The sequence below is a fragment of the Macaca fascicularis genome, chromosome 16 (genome assembly GCF_037993035.2).
Source record: "Macaca fascicularis isolate 582-1 chromosome 16, T2T-MFA8v1.1".
NCBI lineage: Eukaryota > Metazoa > Chordata > Mammalia > Primates > Cercopithecidae > Macaca > Macaca fascicularis.
The window spans coordinates 44,672,108-44,686,027 of NC_088390.1; the positions used below are offsets into that span (position 1 = coordinate 44,672,108).

Consider the following 13,920-nt stretch of genomic DNA (forward strand, 5'->3'; position numbering starts at 1 on the left):
GTTTCTTTTAACTCTAAGTTTGCCTTTATTTATTCATTTACTTTATGAGACAGGGTCTTGCTCTGTCACCCAAATTGGAGTGTAGTGGTGCGATCATGGCTCACTGCAGCCTTGACCTCTCAGGCTCAAGCAATCCTCCCACCTCAGCCTTCCAAGTAGCTGGGACTACAGATGCACACTAACAAGCCTGGCTAATTTTTTAAAAAAATTTTTGGGCCGGGGTTGTGGCTCACGCCTGTAATCCCAGCAATTTAGGATGCCAAGGAGGGCAGATCATGAGGTCAGAAGATCGAGACCATCCTGGCTAACACAGTGAAACTCCGTCTCTACTAAAAATACAAAAAAAAAATTAGCTGGGCGTGGTGGCAGGTGCCTGTAGTCCCAGCTACTCGGGAGGCTGAGGCAGGAGAAAGGCGTGAATCTGGGAGGCAGAGCTTGCAGTGAGCCGAGATCGCGCCACTGTGCTCCAGACTGGGCGACAAGAGCAAGACTCCGTCTCAAAAAAAAAAAAAAAAAAATTTTTTTTGTAGAGATGGAGTCTCACTATGTTGCCCAGGCTGATCTTGAATTCCTAGGCTCAAGTGATCCCCCTATCTGGGACTTTCAAAGTCCTGAGATTACAGGCCCAGCCAGACTTCATTCTTAAGTAGATTTTAAAGTTTGCATTTGACAGACACATGCTAGAAAATAATATCAAATGCCAGAGTGGAGAAGGGAATGTAGATTCCCCCATGTACACCTCTCCCTTACTACCCTCCCCAAATTTCTTTAGTGCACAAAAGGATTATGGTAGGCAACAACAAACCAGGTTCATGTTCTTATCAGTGCAGTTCAGTCTGTTTATAAGGGACGTGCTGCTAAGAGTAAGACGTCTATTGTGTTCCTACAGAAAACTTAACGTAATACATCCAAGACAAAACTATGTTATTCTTTGAGTCTATACCCATTAAAACATTAACAACCACTCAATCTAAGGCCAAACTACAAATATAAAAACCAAAAAAGTATTTCAAAATAATGATTGATGCTGCACCCCAATGTTCTCATTTTCTACCCACATACACCATCATTATCTACTTAAAAGGTCCAGGAAGTCATTTGTCTACTTTTTATTCCTTCAGAGACACCAAAGCCCGTGCTTCCCAATTAATATATTTTACATGTGAAAACACATTAATAAACTTTGCAAAATGGAAAAAGGATGAGAAAGAATGATGAGATAGATAATGTAAAAAGTATGTAACTACCAATATTCTGATAATAAGCAGTGACAGAAGAAATACAGGAAAATAGAAATCAAATGATTAGAATTTTGGTTATTGATCATTTGGCAATGAGTATATATATCAGCTGGCTCTCCAAGAAGGCAAATATTTGATTCTGGGCATTATTCTTTTCAGTTTTCTTGTTCTGAAAAAAATTCCGTTTTAATGGAAAAAGTGAAATAAAGGACAATGTAAATGATGTAGTTGAGAGAATATAAGCTTTAAAGTCAGTCCTTAGGTTTGATCCCAGATCTTCTACCCTGATCACGATATTCAGGTTACTTTTACTTTCAGCACCAGGTTCCCCAAAGGTAAAATGGGTATAATACTATCTTCCTCACAAGGATGGTATGAGAATTAAATGAGACATGAGGTATGTGATATATACAGGTACCGCCGTGCCCAATATTATCTTTTTTTAGGGTTGTTGCAAGGGAAGAAATGTATGTGGAAGTGTAATCACAAAGCCTTACCCATAGCAAGTATCATATAAACACTCATTTCCTTTCCCTTTGAATCTTTATCTAAGTTGGAGCATTTTATTATTGGCTGGTAGTCACAGCATTTTATTATTGGCTGGAAGACTGACGGAGTTGAAAATCTGTGAAAAATGTAAATAGACAGGAATCTAACTCACGTATTTGACATATTCTTTCCACTGCTGCCACCACTGCATGGAGATGATAAACCAGTTGTGTCCTGGTTGCAGACCATACCTGCTCTCTCGTTCTAACCATCCTCTGTACATACAAAAGAAATTAAATACATCAAATAAAGTTGTATGAAATAGGTGGTGACGCACAAAAATATCGTTAGAAGTTTTATAAGAAAAACCACAAAACATTTAGACATAATTAGGAGAGACTGCCAAAATCCAATTAGTAAAACAATACTGTTTCTATTGATAAACCAATTTCAAGAGTCACAGGCTAGTATCAAGAACAATTACTTCAGGAAAAGATTCTAGGAAAAAATTAAAAATTAAAAAAAATTAGAAAAACAACTGGTGTTCCCAATTAATTAATTACATTTTTTGCAGAATGTAACCAATGATGTTCTTCAAAACAGCCTTATTAAGGAATAATTTACATAAATATAAAACTTACCTATTTGAAGGGTACAACTCAGTGATTTTGATAACTTTACAGATATGTGCAACCAACACCACAATCAGTTTGAGAACATTTAGAACATTTCAATTAATCCAAAAAGACCCCTGTACCCACTTTTAGTCAATTCCTGTTACCACCCTCAGCAACAGGAAACCACTAATCTATGTTTTGTCTCTTACAGATTTGTCTTTTCTCAACTATTCATATAAATAAAATGATAAAACACATGGCCTTTTAAAAATTTGGCCTCTTTGACTTTGCATGTTTTTGTGGTTCATTTATTATTGTGGCAGATATCAGTTGTTTGTGCTTTATTACTGAATAGTGTTCCATTGTATGTATCTATTACATTTTGTTTATCCATACAACACCTAAAGAACATTCGAAACTGGCAAGTCAGTTTCCAAAGTGGCTGTCCATTTAACATTCCCATCAGCAATTCTAGTGGGTGTGAAGCACTGTTACACTGTGATTATAAAACAAAATCTACCATATCTATCTACCTTATCTATCTCTCTATGTATGTATGTATGTATGTATGTATGTATGTATGTATGTATCTATCTATCTATCTATCTATCTATCTATCTATCTAGCTACAGAATCTCACTCTGTAGCCCAGGCTGGAGTGCACTGGTACAATCTCAGCTCACTGCAGCCTTGACCTCCTGGGCACAAGCAATCCTCCCGCCTCAGCCTCTCAAGTGTCTGGGACTACAGATGTGTGCTGCTATGCCCAGCTAATTTTTTTTTTTTTTTTTTTTTAACTAGAGACAAGGTCTCACTATGTCACCCAGGCTGGTCTTGAACTCACAAAAGTGTTGAGATTACAGACATGAGCCACTGTGCCCAACCAAAAACTATTTATTTTTGAGGTGAAAATGGCATAACGTGAAATTATTTCAAATCATACAATTCAATGGCATTTAGTACATCCAAAATGCTGTGCGATCACCTCTTAAGTTTCAAAACATTTCCATATACCTCAATTAAAAAGTCATCCATTAAATAGTTATTCCCCATTCCCCCCAGAACTTAACAACCACCAGTCTGCTGTCTGGACCTATTGACTTGCCTATTCTGGATATTTCATATAAATGGGATGATTCAACACATGACCTTTTATGTCTGGATTCCTTCACTTAACATGTTTGTGAGGTCCAACCATGTTGTAGTATGTATCAGTACTTTATTCCTTTTTATGGTTGAATAATATTCCATGGTGTGTATATACAACATCTTGTTTAACCATTCATCCACTGATGGATGTACAGACTGTTTCTACCTTTTGGCTATTGTGAATAGTGGTACTATGAAAGTTGTGTTCAAGTATTTGAGTACCTGTTTTCAATTATTTTGGTAAATACCTAGAAGTAGAATTGCTGGTACATGGAAATTCTTGCTGAGGAACTGCCAAACTGTTTTCCACAGTGATTTCACCATTTTACATTTCTACCAGCAATATATGAGTCCCTGATTTCCCTACTCGCCAAAATCTTCCATTTTAAAAATTCTAATAATCTTACTGAGAAGCAGAATTACATTGTTTTGACTTGCATTTCCCTAATGACTAATTATGTTGAGCATCTTTTCATGTGCTTGATGATCACTGAATGTCTCTGAAGAAACATGTATTCAAGTCTATTTTTAGTTGTCTATTTTTAAATTGGGTTGTTTGCTTTTTGTTGTTAAGCTGTAGGAGTTCTTTATGTATTCTAGTTACTAGACCCTTATTGGATGTATGTTTCTAAAATATTATCTCCCATTCTATAGGTGGTCTTTTCTGTTTTAAAAATAATATCCCTTGGCCGGGCGCGGTGGCTCAAGCCTGTAATCCCAGCACTTTGGGAGGCCGAGACGGGCGGATCATGAGGTCAGGAGATCGAGACCATCCTGGCTGACACGGTGAAACCCCATCTCTACTTTAAAAATACAAAAAACTAGCCGGGCGAGGTGGCGGCGCCTGTAGTCCCAGCTACTCGGGAGGCTGAGGCAGGAGAATGGCGTGAACCCGGGAGGCGGAGCTTGCAGTGAGCTGAGATCCGGCCACTGCACTCCAGCCTGGGCAGCAGAGCGAGACTCCGTCTCAAAAAAAAAAAAAAAAAAAAAAAAATAATAATATCCCTTGATGTATAAAAGTTTTAAGTTTTGCCAGGTACAGTGGCTCACACCTGTAATCCCAGCACTTTGGGAGGCTGAGGCAGGCGAATCGCTTGAGCCCAGGAGTTCAAGACCAGCCTGCGCAACATGGCAAACCCCCATCTCTACAAAAAATACAAACATTAGCTGGTTGTGGTGGTGCACGCCTGTGGTCCCAGCTACTCAGGAAGCTGAGGCAGGAGGATCACCTGAGCACAGGAGTTTGAGGCTGCAGTGAGCTGTGATGGTGCCACTGCACTCCAGCCTATGTGACAGTGTGAGACTGTCTCAAAAAACAAAACAAAACAAAAAACTTTCAAATTTTGATGAAATGCAGTATTTTCTTTGGTTGCTCATGCTTTTGGTGTTACAACTAACATTCCATTGCAAAATTTAAATAATTTTTGAGGAAAAAGTTTTGTTAGATATAGAGTTCTTGGTTACAGTTTTTCCGCCACTTTCAGCTCTTTAAAAAAATTGTCATCCCACTCACTTCTGGATTCCATGCTTTCTGATGAGAAACATGCTATTAATTTTATTGATGATCCATTTTATGGGACAAGTAGCTTCTCTTTTGCTTTCAAGATTCTCTCTTTGTTCTTGGCTTTGTAAAATAGTTTCATTATAATGCTTCTCAGTGTGGATCACTTTGTTTATCTTTCTTGAAGTCCAATGAGCTTTCTGAACGTGTAGGTTCATGTCTTATGAAGTTTAAGACAATTATTTATTCAAATATTCTGCCCTTTCCTTCTCTCTGCTTTCCTAAGATTCTTATGTTGACACACATGATGTTGTTTTATGGGTTTCTTCCGTTCTGTTCATTTTTCTTCATTCTGTTTTCTTTCTGCTCCTCAGTCAATAATTTCAATCAACTTTTATTTAACTTCTCTGATTCATTCTTCTGCCTGCTCAAATCTGATGGAGAACCCCTCTAATATATTTTTCATTTCAGTTATTATACTTTTCAGCTCCAAAATCTGTGTTTGGTTCCTTTTTATACTTTCTCTTTATTGATACACTCTATCTGTACATATATCATTCTCCTGGTTTCCTTTACTTATTTATTTATTTATTTATTTATTTATTAGTTTTTGAGATGGAGTCTCGCTCTGTTGCCCAGGCTGGAGTGCAAGTGGCACAATCTCAGATCACTGCAACCTCCGCCTCCCGGGTTCAAGGGATTCTCCTGCTTCAACCTTCCGAGTAGCTGGAATTACAGGAGCCTGCCACCATACCTGGCTAATTTTTGTATATTTTTTAGTAGAGATGGGGTTTCACCATGTTGGCCAGGCTGGTCTCGAACTCCTGACCTCAAGTGATCTGCCCACCTTGGCCTCCCAAAGTGTTGGGATTACAGGCGTGAGCCATCACGCCCAGCCATTTCTCCTGGTTTCCTTTAGTTTGTTGTCCATCACCTCCATTACGTCTTTGAACATATTTAAGATGATTGATTTTAAATGTTTGTCTACTAAGTCCAATAACTGTGCTTCCCCAAAGATAATTTCTATTAATTTCCTCTGTGAAGGGACCACACTTTCTTGTTTCTGCAATTTTTTGTCGAGAACAACATTTTGAGCATTAATGGTAACTCTAGAACTAATCATATTTCCCTCCACCTCAGGATTTGCTTTCGTTGACTGCTATAGTTATTTGTTTAGTCACTTTTCAAAAATATTTTTATAAAGTCTGTCTTCCTTGTTATGTGTAGTTTCTTAAGTCTTCATTTAACGTGTGTTCGAAAAGCTGGCATTCCGACAGTGATTTCTTAGAACGGCAGAAGTGGGGAGAGGGAGAGAGGAAAAGAGAGAGGGAGGGAGAGGGAGGAAGAGAAAGAGAAAAAAGGGAGAGAGAGAGAGAGACAAAGACAGAGAGACAAAGACAAAAACCACTACTGTCTTTGCAGAATGACGCTGTGCTGGGGCATTCCTACAGTGGTTTACAACTATGCCTTAGCCTTCACTACCTGTATACTCTTAGTCTAGAAGCTCAGCCAGAGGTGAAACTGTAGGGGTCTTATAAGGTATTTTCTGACTGTGTATCTTGTTGTCGGCATGTGCAAAGCTTTCTAAATTACCCAGTGTACAGTGTGCTTTTGGGTACCCTAATTTCCCCAGGAAACTTAAGTTCCCACCACTCCCAAGACTTTCAGCATTCTATTATATGCCTCAATTAAAATCTTTTACCCCAGGTGACTGCAGGTGGCTGGTTCGTGTGCCTTACAGAACTTCTGATGAATGCCCCTGCTTTTCCATCCTGGGTAAATTCTGAGTTAAGTATAACATAGCTGAGCATCTTCCAGTAGCTTTTCTGGTAGCCCCAGACTGTTTACACAAACACAATTTGTTTTTATTTGTTTTGTTTTGTTTTGGAGACAGTCTTGCTCTGTCACCCAGGCTGGAGTGCAGTAGCGCAATCTCAGCTCACTGCAACCTCCGCCTCTCGGGTTCAAGTGATTCTCCTGTGTCAGCCTTCCGAGTAGCTGGAACTACAGGTGTGCGCCACCATGGCCAACTAATTTTTCGTATTTTTAGTACAGACGGGGTTTCATCATGTTGGCCAGGCTGGTCTCGAACTCCTGACCTTAACTGATCCACCCATCTTGGCCTCCCAAAGTGCTGGGATTACAGATGTGAGGCACCGCACCCAGCCTGACAAACACAACTCTTTATAAATAAGGTGTGCTCTGCTCTCTCTGAAACCAGGGACCATGTGGGTTGCCATCTTCAAGGCTGCCATTACTAAACCAGGCAATGGCAAATATATAAACAGGCTTTTAAATAATTTTTATAATTTTTTATAATTTTTAAAAAATCAACATTTGCTTAGTTTCTATAAATCTTTGTCTCTTTGTTCAGAGTTCTGACAAAGTTGAAATTGGCAGTTCTTTATTTTTCAATGTTTCTGTGGAGAGACAGGCTCTTAGAGCTACCCACTACATAATTTTCAGAGTCACTCCTCTCATTGTGCTTTTAATTTGCCTTCTCTGAGGAAGCAGAACATCTTGTCATGTACTTATATTAGCGATTCATACATGTATAGTAAGAGTCTATTCAACTCTTTTGTGCATTTTAAAATTAGATTTTCTTGATGTCTTAATGTGTTGTAACAGTCCTTTATATATTCTGGACACAAATCCTTTATCATATATATAATTCGCAAATATTTTCTCTAGAGCTGTGAGGCTGTAGCATTTATTTTCTTAATGCTCTCTCTTGAATCTCAAAAGTTTCTAATTTTTTCTATGTCTTACACTTTTCCCCCCATTTATAAATTGTGCTTTTGGTGTTATATCTATGAAACCTTCTACCCCCAAATCATAAAGATTTTCTACATTTGCTTTTCTAGAAGTGTTATGTTTTTAGCTCTGATGTTTAGGTATATGGAATCCATTTTGAGTGCATTTCTAAGCATAGTGTGAGGTAAGGGATCTAAAATAATCTGTTTGCATATGGATATCCAATTTTCCTGCACCTTTTTTTTTGTTTTTTAAAGAAACAGAATCTTGCTATGCTGTCCAGGCTGGCATGCAGTGGCTATTCACAGGTGTGATCACTGCATACTCACACTAAAGTTGTGAACTCCTGGGCTTAAGTGATCCTCCTGTCTCAGCCTCCTGAGTAGCTGGGACTACTGGCTCAGCTCCTTCTGCACCTTTTTTTTTTCTTGAGTCAGTCCTTTCTCTACTGAATTTTCTTGACATCTTTAAAAAATAATAAAAATGATAATAAAAATAACCATTGACCAAAAATATAAGGGTTTCCTTTTTTTATTTTTTGAGGCAGAGTCTCACTCTGTCGCCCAGGCTAGAGTGCAGTGGCATGGTCTCAGCTCACTGCAACCTCTGCCTCCTGGGCTCAAGTGATTCTCCTGACTTAGCCTCACGAGTAGCTGGGACTACAATCGTGTGCCACCACGCCTGGCTAATTTTCGTGTTTTTCGTATAGATCGGGTTCCGCCATGTTGGCCAAGCTGATCTCAAACTTCTGGCATCAGTGATCTGCCCACCTCTGCCTCCTAAAGTGCTGGGATTACAGGCATGAGCCACCATGCCTGGCCAAGGGTTTCCTTTTAAAATGTCAATTCTATTTGACTGATCTCTATGATTCTACTTATTCCAGTACTTGATTAATGTATCCTTAGGTAAACTGTGAAATCAGGAAGTCTAAGTCTTCCATTTTCTGCCATTATTTTGAAGTTGTTTAGGCTAGTCTGAGTTCTCTGCATTTCCCTATACAATTTAGGAATAGCTTGTCAATTTATAGAAAAAAGCTGGGATTTGATTGGGTGTGTTTTGAATCTACAGAACAATTTGAGAAGATTGCCATTTTCACAACATTAAGTTTTCAAATCCATTTACTTACATTTTCTTAAATTTCTGTCAGCAATGCGTTGTATCTTTACATGCACAAGTCTTGCACTTCTTTTGTTGAATTTATTTCCATGGGTTTGATTTCTTTTGACAATATAGTGAATGGAGCTGTTGTCTTCATTTTAATTGTACTTTCAAATTATTCTATCTAGTACATGACAATTCAATTGATTCCTTAATTATTGATCTTGTATCCTGTCATGTTGCTAAACTCATTTTATTAATTCTAACAGTTTTTCTGTGAATTCTTTTCGGTTTTCTACACATATGATCATGTTATCTGCAGTTACAGACAGTTTAATTTTTCTTTACAATCTGGATGCCTTTATTTCCTTTCCTTGCCTGATTTAACTAGCTTGAAGCTCTAATACAATGTTGTTAAGTGTGGCAAGAGCAAGTATCCTTTCCTGATCTTATGGGAAAAGGCTTTAGTGTTCTACCATTAAGTATGATCTCAGTTGTATATTTTTCAAGATACTTTTTAGACTGAGGAATTTCCCTCCCCCAAGGTTTTGAATGAGCATGACTGTGCTCTAGTAAAATGTTATTTATGTTCACTGAAATGTGAATTTTATGTAATTGTAAGGTGTCACAAAATATCCCCTTTTGGTTTTCTCAAAGCCACTTAAAAAGGTAAAAACATTTTTAGCTTGCAGATTGTACAGAATCAGGCAGTGGGCCAAAGTTGGCGAATATGCCATAGTCTGCTGACTAACTGCTGACCTAGTATATGGTCTATCCTAGACAATACTCTGTGTACATTTGAATATGTATTCTGTTGCTGTTGGCTGAAGGGTTCTTTGGTGGGTGCATATATCATCGTTTATCATAATAAAATGTCTCTCTGGCTCCAGTAACTTGTCTTTTGTAACCTAAAAGCCATTTTTTTTTCTTAACAGTAAAGTAATTTTAGTTCACCTATGGTTATATTTGTATGGTTTCATCTTTTATTCTTTTACTTTCAACCTATTTGTGCCTTTGAATCTCAAGTAGCTGGATTGTGTTTTTTTTGTTTATTTTTGAGATGGAGTCTTGCTCTGTCACCAAGGCTGGAGTGCAGTGGCGCGATCTCAGCTCACTGCAAGCTCCACCTCCCAGTTCACACCATTCTCCTGCCTCAGCCTCCCGAGTAGCGCCTGGGACTACAGGCGTCCACCACCACGCCCAGCTAATTTTTTTGTATTTTTTTAGTAGAGACAGGGTTTCACCGCGTTAGCCAGGATAGTCTCGATCTCCTGACCTTGCAATCCACCAGCCTCAGCCTCCCAAAGTGTTAGGATTACAGGCGTGAGCCAGCACGCCCGGCCAAGTAGCTGGATTTTTAAAAAACAATTCAGTCTAAATCTTTGGCTTTTGATCATCTGTTCAATCTGTTTATATTTAAGGTAATTACAGATGTGGGTTTATGTCTGCTATTTAGTTATTTGTTTTCTATGTATCTTTCTTCCTCTATTCCTCTACTTCTTTCTTTTGTGGTAAATAGGTATTTTCTAGGAATTTAAATAGGTAACATTTTAATGCCTTTTTAAATAAAACTATTTTGGGGGATCATTTTCTTAGAGATTGTTGTAGGGTTTACAATATGGATCTTAACATAGTCTACTTTATTTTTTATTTTACGTTTTTGAGATGGAGTCTTGCTCTGTCACCCACGCTGGAGTGCAGTGATGCCACTCAGCTTACTGCAACCTCTGCCTCCTGGGTTCAAGTGATTCTCCTGCTTCAGCCTCCCAAGTAGATAGGGTTACAGGCATGCACCACCACGCCTGGCTAATTTTTGTATTTTTAGTAGAGATGAGGCTTTGCCATGTTGGCCAGGCTGGTCTCGAACTCCTGGCTTCAAGTGATCTGTCTGCTTTGGCCTCCCAAAGAGCTGGGATTATAGGCGTGAGCCACCGCACCCAGCCAACATAGTCTACTATGTTTGATTGATACTAATTTATTCCAGTAAAGTATAGAAACTAAAAAAGTATAGAAACTAAAACATAGAAACTTTGCTCAAATATAGCTCTACCTTCTACTCTCATCTTTGTGCTACGGTTGTAACTCATATAAGATCATTATATGTTATGGGAACAACATGCTTTTATAATTATTGTCATATAAAAATGTTTTTTAAACCAGTAAACAAAAATACATAGAATAGTTTATACTGTCTTTTATTATTACCTATGTGATTTCTACTATTGGTGCTCTTTTTTTTTTTTTTTTTGGCATTTTTATGGTTTTATTTAAACATAAAACATGCATATGAGCTGTCTACTTATTTTCTTCACTGCACAGGCTGGCATTGGGATTGGTGACTCTGATGGCCAGCTGGGCTGCTCTTTCCACAATGTCTTTGCAGTTCTTGGAGGAAACACTGGGCAATCTCAGCACATTTGTTGCACATTAGCAGTACTTCCAGCTCCTTGATGTTGTGGACCAGGAACTTCTGGAAGCCCCTAGGCAGCATGTGCTTTGTTTTTTGTTGCTGAACCTTCCACAAACTCTGTTGTCAATACCTCTGAGTTTTTGTCAGTTACACTTAGTTTTGACATATCAGTCTAACTGGTGCTGGATGAACTTCTTGGTTCTCTTTTTGATGATCTTGGACTTCACAAGGGGACTAAGGGCAGCTATGATGCCAAATAGGGGATGGCTGCCACCTCCATAGGCACCGCCAAGGAAGAGAGCCTCTTTATTTTGTCACGTGGATGTTAATTACTGTCTGGCATCACTTCTTTTCAGCTTGAAGAACTTCCTTTACTATTTAAAGACAGATTTCCTGGCAACAAATTCTCAGTGTTCATATAGGAATGTCTTTAGTTCATCTTCATTTCTTTTTTTTTTTTAAAGTTTTTTAAAAAAAGGTTTAAAAATGTTTTGATTAAAAAATTTATTATATATAATAATAGTATATATTTATGGGGTACATGTGATATTCTGACATATGCATACAATGTGTAATGATCAAATAGGGTAATTAGGATATTCATCACCTCAAATATTTATCATTTTTTTGTGTTGGGAATATTCTAAATCTTCTAGCTAATTTGAAATATACAATAAATTATTTTTAACTATAGTTACCTACTGTGCTATTGAACACTAGAAGTCATTCATTCTATCCAACTGTATTTTTACAGTCATTAACCTCTCTTCAATATCATCCCTCCTGCCCTTGCCAGCCTCTGATAACCATCATAATACTCTCTAATTCCACAAGATCAACTTTTTTAGCTCCCACTTAAAAGTGAGAACATGTGATATTTGTCTTTCTATGCTTGGCCTATTTCACTTAACATAATGACCTCCAGTTTTATCCATGTTGCTGCAAATGACAGGATTTCATTCATTTTACGGCTGAATAACATTTTATTTGTGTGTATGTGTGTATATATATGTATACATATATAATATATATTTTCTTTATCCATTCATCAACTGATGGACACTTAAGCTGAATCTGTATCTTGGCTATTGTAAGTAGTGCTGCAATAAACACAGGCGTGTAGACAGCTCTTTGCTTTACTGATTTCCTTTCTTCTGAATATATACTCAGCAGTGGGATCACTGGATAATACGGTGGATCTCTTTTCAGTTTGTTGGGGCACCTCCATACTGTTTTCCATATTGACTTTACTAATTTACATTCCCATCAATAGTGTACTAGCACTTCCCTTTCTCCACATCCTCATCAGAATCTGTTATTGTCTTTTTTATAATAGCCATTTTAACTGGGAGATAATATTGCATTGTGGTTTTGATATTTCGATTATGATTAGTGACGTTGAGCATGTTTTCATATGTCTGCTGGCAATTTATATGTCTTTTTTTTTTTGAGCAAGGTCTATTCAGATCACTTGCCCATTTTTAAATTGGGTTATTTGGTTTTTTGTTATTGAGTTGAGACCCTTATATATTCTGGTTATTAAAACCTTGAATGGATGGATAGTTTGCAAATATTTTCGCCTATTCTGCTGGTTGTCTCTTCACTCTGTTGATTGTTTCCTTTGCTGCGAAGCGTCTTAACTTGATGAAACTCCGTTCGTCCATTTTTGCTTTGGCTGCCTGTGCTTTTAAGGTATTATACAATGTCATACCACTCAAACGAACGTCCTACACCATTTCCCCAATTTCGTCTAGTAGTTTAGGCCTTAGATTTAAGTCTTTGAATCCATTTTCTTTTCTATTTTTTTGAGATGCAGTATATCCCTCTATCACCCTAGCTGGAGAGCAGTGGGGAAATCTCGGCTCACTGCAACCTCCGCCTCCCGGGTTCAAGCAATTTTCCCACCTCAGCCTCCTGAGTAGCTGGGATTACAGGCGCCTGTCACCATGCCCAGCTAGTTTTTGTACTTTTAGTAGAGATGGGGTTTCACCATGTTGGTCAGGCTGGTTTTGAACTCCTGGCCTCAGGTGATCCGGTCACCTTGGCCTACCAAAGTGCTGGTATTACAGGCATGAGCCACCTCGCCCAGACTCTTTAATCCATTTTGATTTGATTTTTGTGTATGCTAAGAAATTGGGATCTGGTTTCATTCTTCTGCACATGAATATCAAATTTTTCCAGCACCATTTATTGAAGAGATTGTCCTTTCTCTAATGTATGCTCTTGGCACCTTTGTCAAAAAAGAATTGGTTCTAAATGTGGGTTTTTGTTGTTGTTGTTGTTGTTTTGTTTTTTGAGACACAGTCTTGTTCTGTTACCCAGGCTGGAGTGCAGTGGCACAATCTCCGCTCATTGCTACCTCCACCTCCTGGGTTCAAGCGATTCTCCTGCCTCAGCCTCCCGAGTAGCTGGGACTACAGGCGTATGCCACCAAACCTGGCTAATTTTTTGTATTTTTAGTAGAGACGGGATTTCACTGTGTTAGCTAGGATGGTCTCGACCTCCTGACCTTATGATCCACCTACCTTAGCCTCCCAAAGCACTGGGATTATAGGCGTGAGCCACCATGCCTGGCCTGGATTTATTTCTGGGTTCTCTGCTCTGTTCCATTGGTCTGTGTGTCTGTTCTTATGTCAGTGCCATGCTGTTTTGGTTACTATA

The 13,920-nt window shown here is 38.4% G+C and overlaps 1 protein-coding gene across 7 annotated transcripts in view; it reads right to left on the reverse strand.

Moving 5' to 3' along the window:
* Positions 1-13,920, reverse strand: part of USP32 (ubiquitin specific peptidase 32) — a 221,374-nt gene that overhangs the window by 57,506 nt on the left and 149,948 nt on the right. For all 7 annotated transcript variants that reach the window (XM_074019070.1, XM_005583903.3, XM_045375124.2 and 4 more), the window contains one exon: positions 1,903-2,005. In XM_074019070.1, coding sequence (XP_073875171.1) covers positions 1,903-2,005 — 103 coding nt within the window. The remainder of the gene's footprint in view (positions 1-1,902; positions 2,006-13,920) is intronic.